We start from the raw sequence: 13,263 nt of genomic DNA, 5'->3' as shown, positions 1-13,263 counted from the left end.
ATAGTAGCAATAGCATCAGTTCCTACGGGTACATGTTATTTGATGCTTTTCAAAATACAAAATGCTAACTATTTCTTCTGCTCTCCCACAGAGATTATACACTGAAGCCTGGAATGTTGATAAAACAAACATTCATGTCATGCCAGATACCCCAGAGATTATGCTGGCAAAGGCAAACTCAGCCAACATTAGCCATGTAAGAGCATTTTTTTAAGGATGGGTTTTAAAAATGCATCTGTTTTCTTAAATAATTGGGGATTCTGTACACCGTATATGCATAAATTCTATGTGAGTGAGTTTTCATTCATGGTTGTTGTTTTTATGACTCCTTCTGTAGAGACTTTATATCGAGGGATGGGAAGAGGCGAAGCAGAAAGGATATGACTTGAGAGCTGATGCAATTCCAATCAGATCTGCAAAGGCATCAAGGGACATAGCTAGTGATGTAAGTGGATGTGTTGATTACACACCTCTGCAGAGAAATGCAAGTAACAACCCTGTGGTTTTCAAAATGACTATTATAGAAATAAATAATTCAAAGAAAAGGTGTTCGATCTTCTAGGGTGGCAATGCAGGTCCTTTTGACTGACCCTATATTGATATCTTCAATATTTGTAATACACAAGAGCAATATTCCCCAGCCTGATGTCCTACAAAAGTTTTGGATTGCCACTCTTATTAGTCTCAGCAAGCATGCCCAATGCTTTTAATTAATAAATAATAATAGTAATAATAGCTCTAAAATGTGCTTCTTTTCTCTTTTGCAGTTTAAATACAAAGAAGCATATGAGAAGCAGAGAGGGCACTATATCGGGTTCCGAAACCTTCAAGATGATCCCAAGATGGTGTTGGCTATGCATGTAGCTAAAATGCAGAGCGATCGGGAGTACAAGAAAGTATTTAATCAACTGAAGACGAAGATCCATAGTCCGGTTGACATGCTATCAGTCCTGTTGGCTAAGAATTGTCAGAAGCTTGTTAGTGACATTGATTACCGCCACTACCTGCATGAATGGACCTGCCTGCCTGACCAGAATGACGTCATTCAGGCTAAGAAAGTGTATGACATACAGAGTGATGTACGTAAAAGCAAACATAAAGCACCTGGGTTCATGGGAATGGGATCACAGCTTAGTGGCAAAACACCTACTTTGCAAGCAGAAGCTCTCTCAGGTTCAGTCTATGGCATATTGAGTTGAAAAGAGTTAGAACATCAGTAGCAAGTTCAAAAGGTCAGGTATCTCTCTCGTTGCCTGAGACCCTAGAGAGTAGCTTCTGATCAGAGTGGGCAGGACTAGGCTAGATGGACCAATAGTCTGAGCCGATATAAAGGCATCTATATGGGGTTTCCATAGCTTTGCAAATTTCTGAATGGGATAAAATATGCTTAGACTATTCATAAAGAAATAAAAGTCTGATGCGTTTCAGTCCAGAAGCTCTTATGCAAAACTGCAGGGCTGCACAGAAACACTCTACTTGGTTAAGTAGGCTGTAAAAAGTGAGCATCAATAAAGATCAAGTTTCAATGTCCCTGGGCTGGATTGAGACACATCATAAAAGCATTTCAGGAAAGCGCGTTGTAAACGTGGGAAATCACGTTGCAGAAAGGCCAAACTCTACAGCGCCATCTGGAGTCACGATGTTCTAATGCATTTAAAACACTTTAAAACAAAACACACAACTAAAACTAATGTAAACTAATATATGGTAAGTAAAAGTGCCTAAACTTATTTGTGCTGGTGCTGCTACAAATAATTTGGATTAACAGTCCTAAATACAATAATTAGGGAACAAGCCACACTTTGCTCAGTAGGGACTTTTATGTAACCATGCTAAGGACTGCAGTTTAAGAGTTATTGGGCCTGGTACCAGGGCTGTGTTTAGAGCAAGTGTAGTATTCACCTCAGTTTTACTCAAAGTAGACCCACTGAAATTAATAACCATGGTTAAGTCCATTAATTTCACCCCCTAGTCTTCAAGATTTAGCATGGGATGGATCAAACATATGATAGTACGAATTGGCACACCTTAAATTGGAGGAAACATTTTCAACCATATTGTTAATAGCCCAATTGTTTCCTTTGCAGAACGTCTACAAGCAAGACCTAGAATGGCTGCGTGGTATTGGTTGGATTCCAGAAGGTTCTTTGGAAGTCTTAAAAGTGAAGAAGGCCCAGGAGATCCTGAATGACAGACTGTACCGTCAACGACCAGACTCTGTGAAATTCACCGCTATTGTTGATTCTCCAGAAATTGTCTTGGCAAAGGCCAATGCTCTGCTTCAGAGCAATGTAAGAAACTTTGCATTTGCCTTTTGGTCCTCAGGTATCTGCGTTTTGGGTGTGAGGAGAATGTCCTTCTAGATGCTCACTCCAGCATGCTGGAATCAAGTGAGATATATGAAAATAATAAGCACAAAACCCATGCAGCTTTGATTTTCAACAATCACTTGAGGCTGCCTATGCTCTTATTTAAGATCACATTTAGACCCCTCTGAAGTCAAAGAAGGCTTTCCATTGGGGCAATTGGGGTGCAGAGATTGCAGTTTGTTTCATGATCTGTACACTTTGCTAGAGAGCCTTTAAACTGAGTTAATGCTTGAAAACCGTCCCATTCTGACTGCTATCATAGTAAACACCTTTATTTATTCAAATAAATGCAATGCAAAAAGTATAGGTTGTATCCAGTAGCAGCTTTCCAGTTGTGAAAGGTAATACTATTCATATAAGGTGACATCTCATTTTGCCACACTCCCTTACCTATTGAATCCTTCCATGCCAGGTCTCCCAACCCCTAGGAGCAGTGGGTAGGTGGGCATATCTGAAAATTGTGTGCCCCATCTTTATCAAACAAAAGTACCTCCTTACAACTGCAAAGATACTATTGGATGCAACTCTGCATTTAGAACATATTTCTGCATTTTTTTTCTGATTGTTGAGGAACATAGATGCAGGGGCAGGTCTCGCAAAAGATTGCTTCTGTGATTAGAAATGCCAAACATTGCAATTTTTCTAACAATGGAGTAGCCGCTGTTCTTTAATAAATCCCAAATAAAAAAGCCATATGCGATGCTGCACACACGACTAGGCCGCTTACACGAGTAGCTTGTATGGAGAGTTTTGTATGTATAATCTCAATATCTACTTTGTATATTATAACAGAAAGAAGTACTGTATTTTTTCCCTCATTAGGCATTATATCGTGAACTCTGGGATAAAGAAAAGACACAGTTTACTCTTCCAGCTGATACTCCTGAGATGGTTCTGTCCAAAATGAATGCTCTGAACGTCAGCAAAGTAAGCAGTAAATGTGAATACATCTGTAAAGCAATTCTGACCTTTAAATAAGGGGTTTGGGTGAGAATTGCCTTTAATTAAAATTGTTTTATGATTGGAATTGAGAATACCAAAGGATGAATATATGAAATGCCCATTCAGTTCTCTATGTAGTAACCGATTCTGATTAGCTGTGAGTAATGCCCTTCCACTGAATTCATGATTCCCTTGACTTGAGCAAACAAATGGGCGGTGGGAAGCAGGAAGGTCTTTAACGTGAAAAATATGATATTGTTGATAGCTTATATCAATCTAGGGGGTTTTCTGGAGCAGATTGGGTGGGGCAAAGGAGAGGAAGTTTTGTCACATCTGCTGGAATGATCTTTGATCTTTCCCATAATACTGAATATTAGAAAAACATTGCAATGTTTCATAGTGTGAAGTTAGATAGCAGTAACTAAAAGGGTTTAATTTTATATTTTATTTCATCCCTTCATTCCTCAGTTTTAACTCATTTATTTTTAGTCAGTATAAAAACATACATATTTCAACATTTATTTGAGTATGATACATTATATGTTAGGGATGCGGGTGGCGCTGTGGGTTAAATCACAGAGCCTAGGACTTGCCGATTGGAAGGTTGGCGGTTCGAATCCCTGTGATGGGGTGAGCTCCCGTTGCTCGGTCAAAATGCATGTAGATAAATGGGTACCACTCCGGCGGGAAGGTAAACGGCATTTCCATGCGCTGCTCTGGTTCACCAGAAGCGGCTTAGTCATGATGGCCACATGACCCGGAAGCTGTACGCCGGCTCCCTCGGCCAATAAAGCAAGATGAGCGCCGCAACCCCAGAGTCGGTCACGACTGGACCTAATGGTCAGGGGTCCCTTTACCTTTACTACATTATATGTTTGAATACATGTATACACCATAGCAATAAAATTCTATTGTGGGAGCTTGACATGGAAGAAAAGGCAACATGGTAATATTTAATGCGTCCTGTGCCATGGAATGACCTTCCCCTAGAGATACAATGGGCATCTACAGTGATGATGTTCCTCTGGTTGGTTTAAACACACATACTCACAAAGGTTTTCCTAAGCAATGATGTTTTAGTGCTGGCTCTGTTGTGGCATTTGTGCTTGGAACATGTTATTGCTTTACTATGATGATTTTATTTGGCACACTGCTTTACTATTTTATAATGAGGCCAATTAATGTTTTCATAAATTATTAAGTCAATACTTTTTTTTGTTTTTTTCATATTGATTGCTCAAATTTAGCATTACTTGCACTTAGAATTACAACCTGAAGATCTTAAACACATGAGTTAATATTCAGGACCCTTACTAAAAAAAATAAATTGAAATACGCTGACATGAATGCTGCATTATTCATTTCCTTCACAGAAACATTATGAAGCAGGGTGGGAAGAAGCCAAGAAAAAAGGTTATGACTTAAGAGTGGATGCCATTGCAATTCAGCATGCCAAGGCTTCGAGAAACATTGCCAGTGAGGTACTGTCAACTGTTGTATATTATTTCTGTAATGTTATTTCCTATAAGGCTAAACAGGTGGCTAATATTTTGGTAAATATTAGGAAACTGATTTTAGATTAGCATTTTCAGTTTTTAGACTGTTGGCACAGATACATCCTGAAATTTGCTTACATTGGTTCTCAAGCTGTAGAGATCTTTTCTTCCAGCATTGGCTATTGCAAGTTAAGCCAAGATGAGCTATTTTTCACAATCTTAGTTTAACTGGTTCCAAAATGGCAGACGTATTTTCAAGCAAACATATTAAATCTGATTTTACAGCCATTTATAGTAAATTATTGCATTTCCACATTGGCTTGTATTTTTTTAAAAAAGCTTTCATGAAAATTCATCAGCATCTTAGCGAGAAATTTTCCTAATATAATTTTTATGTGCAATTTTGCCTAATATACACATTTTTTGAAACCATTTTCCCTAATGAAATTTTGTATGATTTTCACTAATGCATGTTTTCATATGCATACTTTACACAAGTATATCCATTTCTGTATGCACTACTTGGCCGCAGATGTGCATTACAAAATTTGGAGAATGTGAATTTCAAAGCATAGTTGTGTTTCTTTTGGTTCTCATATCAAAAAGTGTGAACTATGAAAGTGTGACTTTAACTGCAAACTGAACTGTATTTCCCTCTCATCCCTAATAGCAAGTCCAGGTAAATATTTTATGATATAAAGACAGAATTAGGGAGCCTTACTATGCTTTATCTACCCCCTGAATATTCCATAGTCGAATCCTTTGAAAATTGAAATACCAAGAACTTCTACTAACATTTCTCCTTGGAATTGGTCAGATTACTTAAGCTTCCAATTCTCTTTCCTGCTCAGTACAAGTACAAAGAAGCTCATGAGAAACAGAAAGGCCACTATGTTGGATGCCCTTCAGTGAAGGAGGACCCTAAACTTTCATTTGCTGCCAAAGTATTGAAGATGCAGAATGACCGGTTGTATAAGCAAGCTTATAACAAATCCAAAGCCAATATTACTATACCGGTGGACATGATGTCTGTTCAAGCAGCCAAGCTATGCCAGTCTTTAGTAAGTGAGGTGGATTATCGGCAACATCTGCACCAGTGGTCTTGTCTGCCCGACCAGAATGATGTGATCCAGGCAAGGAAGGCCTACGAACTACAGAGCGATGTAAGTATATCTGTCCTCTGCAAAGCCACACAAACAGCACAACACTGCAGGGACAGAAGGAAAAGAGACATCATGGTACATAGTGGTGGAATATTTCCTTTTCTTAATTTTTACTTTGTTTCCCTGATAACATTTTTAGTTGCTTTATTAATGAAAACTTGCTTTGTCACATTTTCACGTAATTTATTCTTCACTTGATTTCATTATGAGTACCTTGGGAGGAAGAACTGAAAGATTTTTAATTCAGAATGTCCAACACAGACAAGAGTGATGTGATAGACTTGGCATATCTAAAAATAGCTAATGAATCCATAACCGAATCCATCATATGTATGGATTTGATGATCTTTCTGCCCACTCTATCTAGCCCAATCTACACAAGTCTGGAACTCTCCAGATGTTTTGGTCCACAACTCCCCAGCCAGCATAGTGCTGATCGAAGCTATAAATGCTGGTGTGAAATACAACTGGAGGTCAAAGAAACATTTTGGCCTAGTCCAGAGAGATAGTAATGCTTAGATCCTGATGAAGTAATTGAGACAAGTTTGTCCTGACTTTCTGAAGTTCCATTCATTCTGTTTACCACATGGAGTATTTCTTTTGAATTGAACTGAAATATCTTCCTCTTCCTTTCTGACATTTTCTCTCACAGGCTGTGTATAAATCAGATCTGGAATGGCTCCGGGGGGTTGGATGGATCCCCAATGAATCTCCAGAAGTGAAGAAGGTGAAATATGCGCAGGAAATTCTGAGTGACAACATTTATCGCACTCCTCGGGATCGTTTGAAATTTACCCACATCGTTGACACTCCTGAAGTTGTGCTTGCCAAAACCAACGCTGAGCAACTGAGTCTTGTATGTAACACCTTTCAGCAACATGACATTATTTTAATTATTCAGCGGAAAGGAATTAACAGATAATTCTGTATTTTTGTAGGCTAAATACAGAGAAGCGTGGGATAAAGATAAAACTACGATCCATGTGATGCCAGACACACCAGAAATCATGCTGTCCAGGGCTAATGCTATCAATGTGAGCAATGTAAGTAAATCGCTACCATTCTTCTTACGATGCAACTCTACAACCTTCCTCAGTTACTCAGATGAAGGAGGCTTTGGATGTTATAAGTTGGATGCAGCAAGCACCCATGTAAATTCTAGGTGGGGTATTGCACCTGCATTTATTTAGCTAGTTACAGGTAGGTAGCTGTGTTGGTCTGCAATCTATTGTGTTTGTGGAGATTCCACAAAACAGATGTGTTAGCACTTGTTATCCACAATTACTTACATGCACTTTAAATACTTTTCCTTACATAGTTTTATATGGAGATAACCTGTAATGTTTAAGGCATCTCTTACCTGCAAAAAACAGGAGTGATTAGGAAAAAGTAAAAGCTGATGGACAGTGAGATTTCATAAATATGTAAGTGCTGAAAGAGGATGACAATATAATGTTGTTGGTTTTTTGTTGTAGAAACTTTATAGGGAATCATGGGATGACATGAAGAAAAATATTGACCTGAGAGCAGATGCAGTCCCAATCAAAACAGCCAGAGCCTCAAGAGAAATTGCCAGTGATGTAAGTATGCAAATAGAATTTGATAGTGTTTGGTAATCCATTGTCTCTAGACTTTTGTATCTAATGGAATTACAATGCAGGAAACAGAAAATATATTAAAGTTCTTAGTTCAAGGCAAGATATAAAGACATTATGGGCCAGCTTTCACTAACCTAGTGCCCTCCAGATGTTTTGAACTAAAACATCCATCAGCTTCATCCAACATGACTGATGGACATTGTTGTCCAAAACATGTGAAGGATGCCATCTTGGCGAAGGCTGCTATTTGCTTTAAATATGCTCCAAGTAAAATGTCCAGTATCCTGATGAAGGTTTCTGAAGTAGAATATTAATCTCTTAGGACCAAAGCTTTCATCTTGTTGGTCAAAAAAATGTCAGATGAAGGATGTGTAAAATTCAAAGATCTATGCATGTGCTGAATATTTACATTACCAATACAATGGCACCCAACTGAGAAGTGCCAGAAGTGAGTTGCAGCTGAAAAAAAGCTCTGAGTCTGAGATAGCTATGGTGAAGATTCTAATTGTATACGTATTTTTTCAAATCCCATTAGTACAAATACAAGGAAGGCTACCGTAAGCAACTTGGACACCATGTGGGATGCCGAGACATTAACGACGATCCCAAGATGGTATTGGCTATGCACGTAGCTAAAATGCAGAGTGACCGTGAGTACAAGAAAGTATATCATCAATTGAAGACAAAGATCCACAGCCCTGTTGACATGCTGTCCGTCTTGCTGGCCAAGAACTGTCAGAAGCTTGTTAGTGACATTGATTACCGCCACTACTTGCATGAATGGACCTGCCTGCCAGACCAGAATGATGTCATCCAAGCCAGGAAAGCGTATGAATTACAGAGCGATGTGAGTGATTTTGTTATTGTTGCAATATCTCTTTTATGATGGCTTCTTGTCTATCACTCTCTTTCCTCTGTCATGACATTTGGTGGATTATTACTGTTGGCTCTACAATGATATTTTGTCTCCACAATTCTTACATATCTTTTCATTAAAAAGTAATAAACGTTTTACTTCTGTGAACACGTGACACATATTAAGAGCCATAGTACATGTGAATTTTTTAACATATAAATTCGGTATTGTTTGGATAATCATCATACTTCTTTAAGAAAGAACACAAGGGGACATTGAGAACTCAGTTCAACACATGTATCCATGCATACAAAGCTAATTGACTCTACCATGATCTGAAGAAGTAAGGCACCAAAACCTAAATTTGTGGCACCTGCATAGAACTAAATGCTTCTAGAGGTGTCCATTTCAATTGGTCTTTTACTTTCTATTCCAGAGAATTTTAGGTGTGAAAAGAATTCATTTAAGCTGCATTAAGCAGCCTATTTTTCCTTTACTGGATTGCCTGAGTTGGAGTTATTTACTAGAATCTGTATTACTCATGGCCAGTACTGTTGTTCTGCCATATACAGCTTGAAAGGGGATAAAAAGAGGGCTGTTTATTAATACCCACATTAGTGGTATGTACTTCTTGTGATTGACCAGCCATGGAAGCTGAGAAGTTCTGTATTATGATGGGTAGAGCCGGAGAGGCAGCAACAGCCTTCTTAATAAATTGGAGGAAACATTTTCAGCCATATTGTTAATAATTGTTTCCTTTGCAGAACGCCTACAAACAAGACCTAGAATGGCTGCGTGGTATTGGCTGGATGCCAGAGGGCTCTGTGGAAGTGCTCAAAGTGAAGCACGCCCAAGATATCCTGAATGACAGATTGTATAAGCAACGTCCAGATGCACTGAAATTTACAAGTATTGCTGACCCACCACCCGTTGTCCTGGCTAAGATCAATGCCCAACAAGTCAGTGAGGTAAGCTTGGGAATTACCCAGCTACTGTATTTGTTATGATGACAAATTGGTATTGGGAACGGGTGAATTATAGTTGCATACCTTTGAAAAATAAGAGGTTTTTGTAATGCAATGCAATCATTTATGCCTTCACTTCCTTCTTAGAATCTGTATCGTGAAGCCTGGGATAAAGAGAAGACTCAGTTCCATCTTCCTTCAGACACCCCTGGGATGCTGCAGTCCAAGATTAATGCTCTGAATATCAGCAATGTAAGAGAATTAACTAAATATACCCATGAGTGGAATGTGTGTAGTGATGCATCTGCACCTATTCAACTGTGTCAAATGCAACTTCCCATCATTAACTGTTCTTAAAAACAAGAAGGCATTTGACTCTTACTTGTGAGTTTTTATTCAGACGTAATAAAGAGAATTAACTGAACTTCATGGACAGAAGATATTAACAAGAGACTGACTTGTTCCAAATCCCAACGACGTCAGAGTGTTTCATTGTTACACGCTTTGATGATTTTGTGATTTGGATAATGTCAGTCTCTCTTCAATATCTTCTGCCTATCAAGCTCTATTATTACTAAATTGTACTTCCCCACAATCATTCTGTTTCTTATCTAGGCCCCAAATAAATTGTCGACTTCAGTTATATAAGACATATGCATGCATGCAAACAAATATATATAAGCTGTATTTATGCAGTGTTTGTATATGTCATATTACACAGCATTCACATTTTTACTCTTTTGGCTGCAGTCCTATGCATTCCATATTTACTTTGGAGTAAGGCCCATTGAGCACAGTTGGATTTACTTCTAAGTAAACTTGCATTGGATCGCAGTGTTGATTGAGGAATGTCTATAGTGGTTTTCATCATGTATTTTATGATTACATTGAAAACTGTGCATTTTATTCTGATTGCAGAAACATTACACTGGAGCCTGGGACGAGGCCAAAGCAAAAGGATACGACATAAGAGGTGATGCTATTTCAGTCAAGCATGCCAAAGCCTCCAGAGAAATTGCCAGTGAGGTACAATCTCTTTTATTTAACATTTACTTCTCAAATGGCTATATCTTTTCATATGATGAGTGTACATGTCAAAGTATATGAACAATTGATAATTCAGCCTCAAAACTGTATTTAACCAGCCATATACAAGATCCTCTACTGCATGTCTATGACATAATTCTTTCCATTCTTTTACAATTTATGAAAGTGTCTTCTTTCAAACAATCAGAAAGTTTAATATAGTCCATTATTTTAAATGCCAAAGAGCTAACTGTGATAAATTTGGAGATACTTGGCACTGGAAAGACTTTGCAATAATTAAATCTGTTGCTTCCTGTTGTTAAAAACACCCAAGTGTTTCCCCCCCCTTCCCCTTTCTTTACAATCACTTTAAAGTTTTCTCTTAAGTTGTGGAATGTCAGAGACCTCCGTGTATAAGGTGGTATATAAATTCAATAAATAATAATAATAAAATAATCTTGCATAGTTTCCAAATCAAGTTTAGCACCCTGAGCACACCATCCTATGCATTTTTACTCAGATAGGTAAATTCCACCATGCCCAACCCGGCTTTGTTCCAAGTAAAAATGCATATGATTTCCATTTCTGAACTATTTATTTGGTTAGCCAAATTTCATCAGTAGCTTTTCACTATTAAACAAAGTGGGCTGTGCTTTTCAAAAGACATTGGGACTTTGTAGAATTTGCAACCACATATATATTATTCAGTTATTTGAAAAAAATAGATCTTTTTACTTAGGCTCAGGATGTATACAATTGGGGTGGCCAAAACTATCAATTCTCCACATTTCCACATTGACTTGTTTTGGGGGTTTTTTTTAGTTCTAATAAAAATTCATTAGCATTTTTGTGTGAATATTTCCTAATACGTATACATGTCTGTATACAGTATTCATAAAGTGTGAATTATGGAAGTGTGACTTTAAATGCAAAATGAACCGCATTTCCCTCTCATTCCTAATAACAAATCCAGGTAAATATTTCATAAAGACAGAATTAGGGAGCCTTACTATGTTTTATTTACCCTCTCATTATTCCATAGCTAAATCCCTTAAAAAACTGAAGCATCGAGAACTTCTAACTTTTCTCCTGGAAATTGTTTGAATAACTGTAACTTCCAATTCTCTTTCCTGCTCAGTACAAGTACAAAGAAGCTCATGAGAAACAGAAGGGCCACTACATTGGATGCCCTTCAGTGAAGGAGGACCCTAAACTTTCATTTGCTGCCAAAGTATTGAAGATGCAGAATGACCGGTTGTATAAGCAAGCTTACAACAAATCCAAAGCCAATATTACTATACCGGTGGACATGATGTCTGTCCAAGCAGCCAAGCTATGCCAGTCTTTAGTAAGTGAGGTGGACTATCGTCAACATCTGCACCAGTGGTCTTGTCTGCCCGACCAGAATGATGTGATCCAGGCAAGGAAGGCCTACGAACTACAGAGCGATGTAAGTATATCTGTCCTTTGCAAAGTGATGTAAGTATATCTGTCCTTTGCTGCTGGGACAGAAGGCAAAAGAGACATTGTGATAGATAGTTGTGGAAGATTTCCTTTTCTTAATTTTTACTTTGTTGTGTTGATGAAAACTTGCCTTGTCACATTTTCACGTAAGGTAATCTTCACTTGATTTCATCATGAGTGCCTTGGGAGGAAGAACTGAAAGATTTTTAATTCAGAATGTACAACACATCATGCAGACAAGAGTGACGTGATAGACTTGGCATATCTAAAAATAGCTAATGAATCCATAACCGAATCCATCATATGTATGGATTTGATTATCTTTCTGCCCACTCTATCTAGCCCAATCTACACAAGTCTGGAACTCTCCAGATGTTTTGGTCCACAACTCCCCAGCCAGCATAGTGCTGATCGAAGCTATAAATGCTGGTGTGAAATATGACTGGAGGTCAAAGAAACATTGTGGCCTAGTCCAGAGAGATAGTAATGCTTAGATCCTGATGAAGTAACTGAGACAAGTTTGTCCTGACTTTCCGAAGTTCCATTCATTCTATTTACCACATAGAGTATTTCTTTTGAATTGAACTGAAATATCTTGCTCTCCCTCTCTGAAATTTTCTCTCACAGGCTGTGTATAAATCAGATCTGGAGTGGCTCCGGGGGGTTGGATGGATCCCACATGAGTCTCCAGAAGTGAAGAAGGTGAAATATGCGCAGGAAATTCTGAGTGACAACGTTTATCGCACTCCTCGGGATCGTTTGAAATTTACCAACATCGTTGACACGCCTGAAGTTGTCCTTGCCAAAACCAACGCTGAGCAACTGAGTCTTGTATGTATCTCCTTTGAGTAATGTGACATTATTTTAAGTATGCTACAAACCTCCCTATCAGTTTGTAGCATGAAGCATCTATTTGTATTAAAAGAAAAGTTATTCATGTTCCTACAGTTAAAGGGAAATTATGTAGGAATATGAGCAATGGTGTAGAAGGAATTATGAGATAATTTCGATTTTTTTTTCAGGCAAAATACAGAGAAGCTTGGGATAAAGATAAAGTTATGATCCATGTGATGCCAGACACACCAGAAATTGTGCTTTCCAGGGCTAATGCTATCAATGTGAGCCATGTAAGTAAATCACTACCATTCTTCTTATGATACAAGTCTACAACCTTCTTCAGTTACTCAGATGAAGGGGGCTTTGGATGTTACAAGTTCATTATGCAGCAAGGACCCATGTAAATTCTCTGTGGGTTATTGCACCTGCATAGGTGCAAACTGGCAATCTATTGTGCTTGTGGAGATGCCACAAAACAGATGTGTTAGCACTTGTTATCCATAATTACTTACATACAGTTTAAATACTTTTCCTTACATAGTTTTAT

The 13,263-nt window shown here is 38.2% G+C and overlaps 1 protein-coding gene across 47 annotated transcripts in view; it reads left to right on the top strand.

Annotated features, from left to right (window-relative positions):
- NEB (nebulin) overlaps positions 1-13,263 on the top strand; it is a 161,676-nt gene that overhangs the window by 68,715 nt on the left and 79,698 nt on the right. For all 47 annotated transcript variants that reach the window (XM_053406851.1, XM_053406843.1, XM_053406835.1 and 44 more), the window contains 17 exons: positions 92-196; positions 338-445; positions 768-1,079; positions 2,088-2,291; positions 3,192-3,296; positions 4,685-4,792; positions 5,659-5,970; positions 6,623-6,826; positions 6,909-7,013; positions 7,446-7,550; positions 8,104-8,415; positions 9,189-9,392; positions 9,537-9,641; positions 10,308-10,415; positions 11,554-11,865; positions 12,507-12,710; positions 12,902-13,006. In XM_053406851.1, coding sequence (XP_053262826.1) covers positions 92-196; positions 338-445; positions 768-1,079; positions 2,088-2,291; positions 3,192-3,296; positions 4,685-4,792; positions 5,659-5,970; positions 6,623-6,826; positions 6,909-7,013; positions 7,446-7,550; positions 8,104-8,415; positions 9,189-9,392; positions 9,537-9,641; positions 10,308-10,415; positions 11,554-11,865; positions 12,507-12,710; positions 12,902-13,006 — 3,018 coding nt within the window. The remainder of the gene's footprint in view (positions 1-91; positions 197-337; positions 446-767; positions 1,080-2,087; positions 2,292-3,191; positions 3,297-4,684; positions 4,793-5,658; positions 5,971-6,622; positions 6,827-6,908; positions 7,014-7,445; positions 7,551-8,103; positions 8,416-9,188; positions 9,393-9,536; positions 9,642-10,307; positions 10,416-11,553; positions 11,866-12,506; positions 12,711-12,901; positions 13,007-13,263) is intronic.

The sequence above is a fragment of the Podarcis raffonei genome, chromosome 1, assembly GCF_027172205.1.
Source record: "Podarcis raffonei isolate rPodRaf1 chromosome 1, rPodRaf1.pri, whole genome shotgun sequence".
NCBI lineage: Eukaryota > Metazoa > Chordata > Lepidosauria > Squamata > Lacertidae > Podarcis > Podarcis raffonei.
This window is presented reverse-complemented; position numbering and strand designations above follow the sequence as displayed.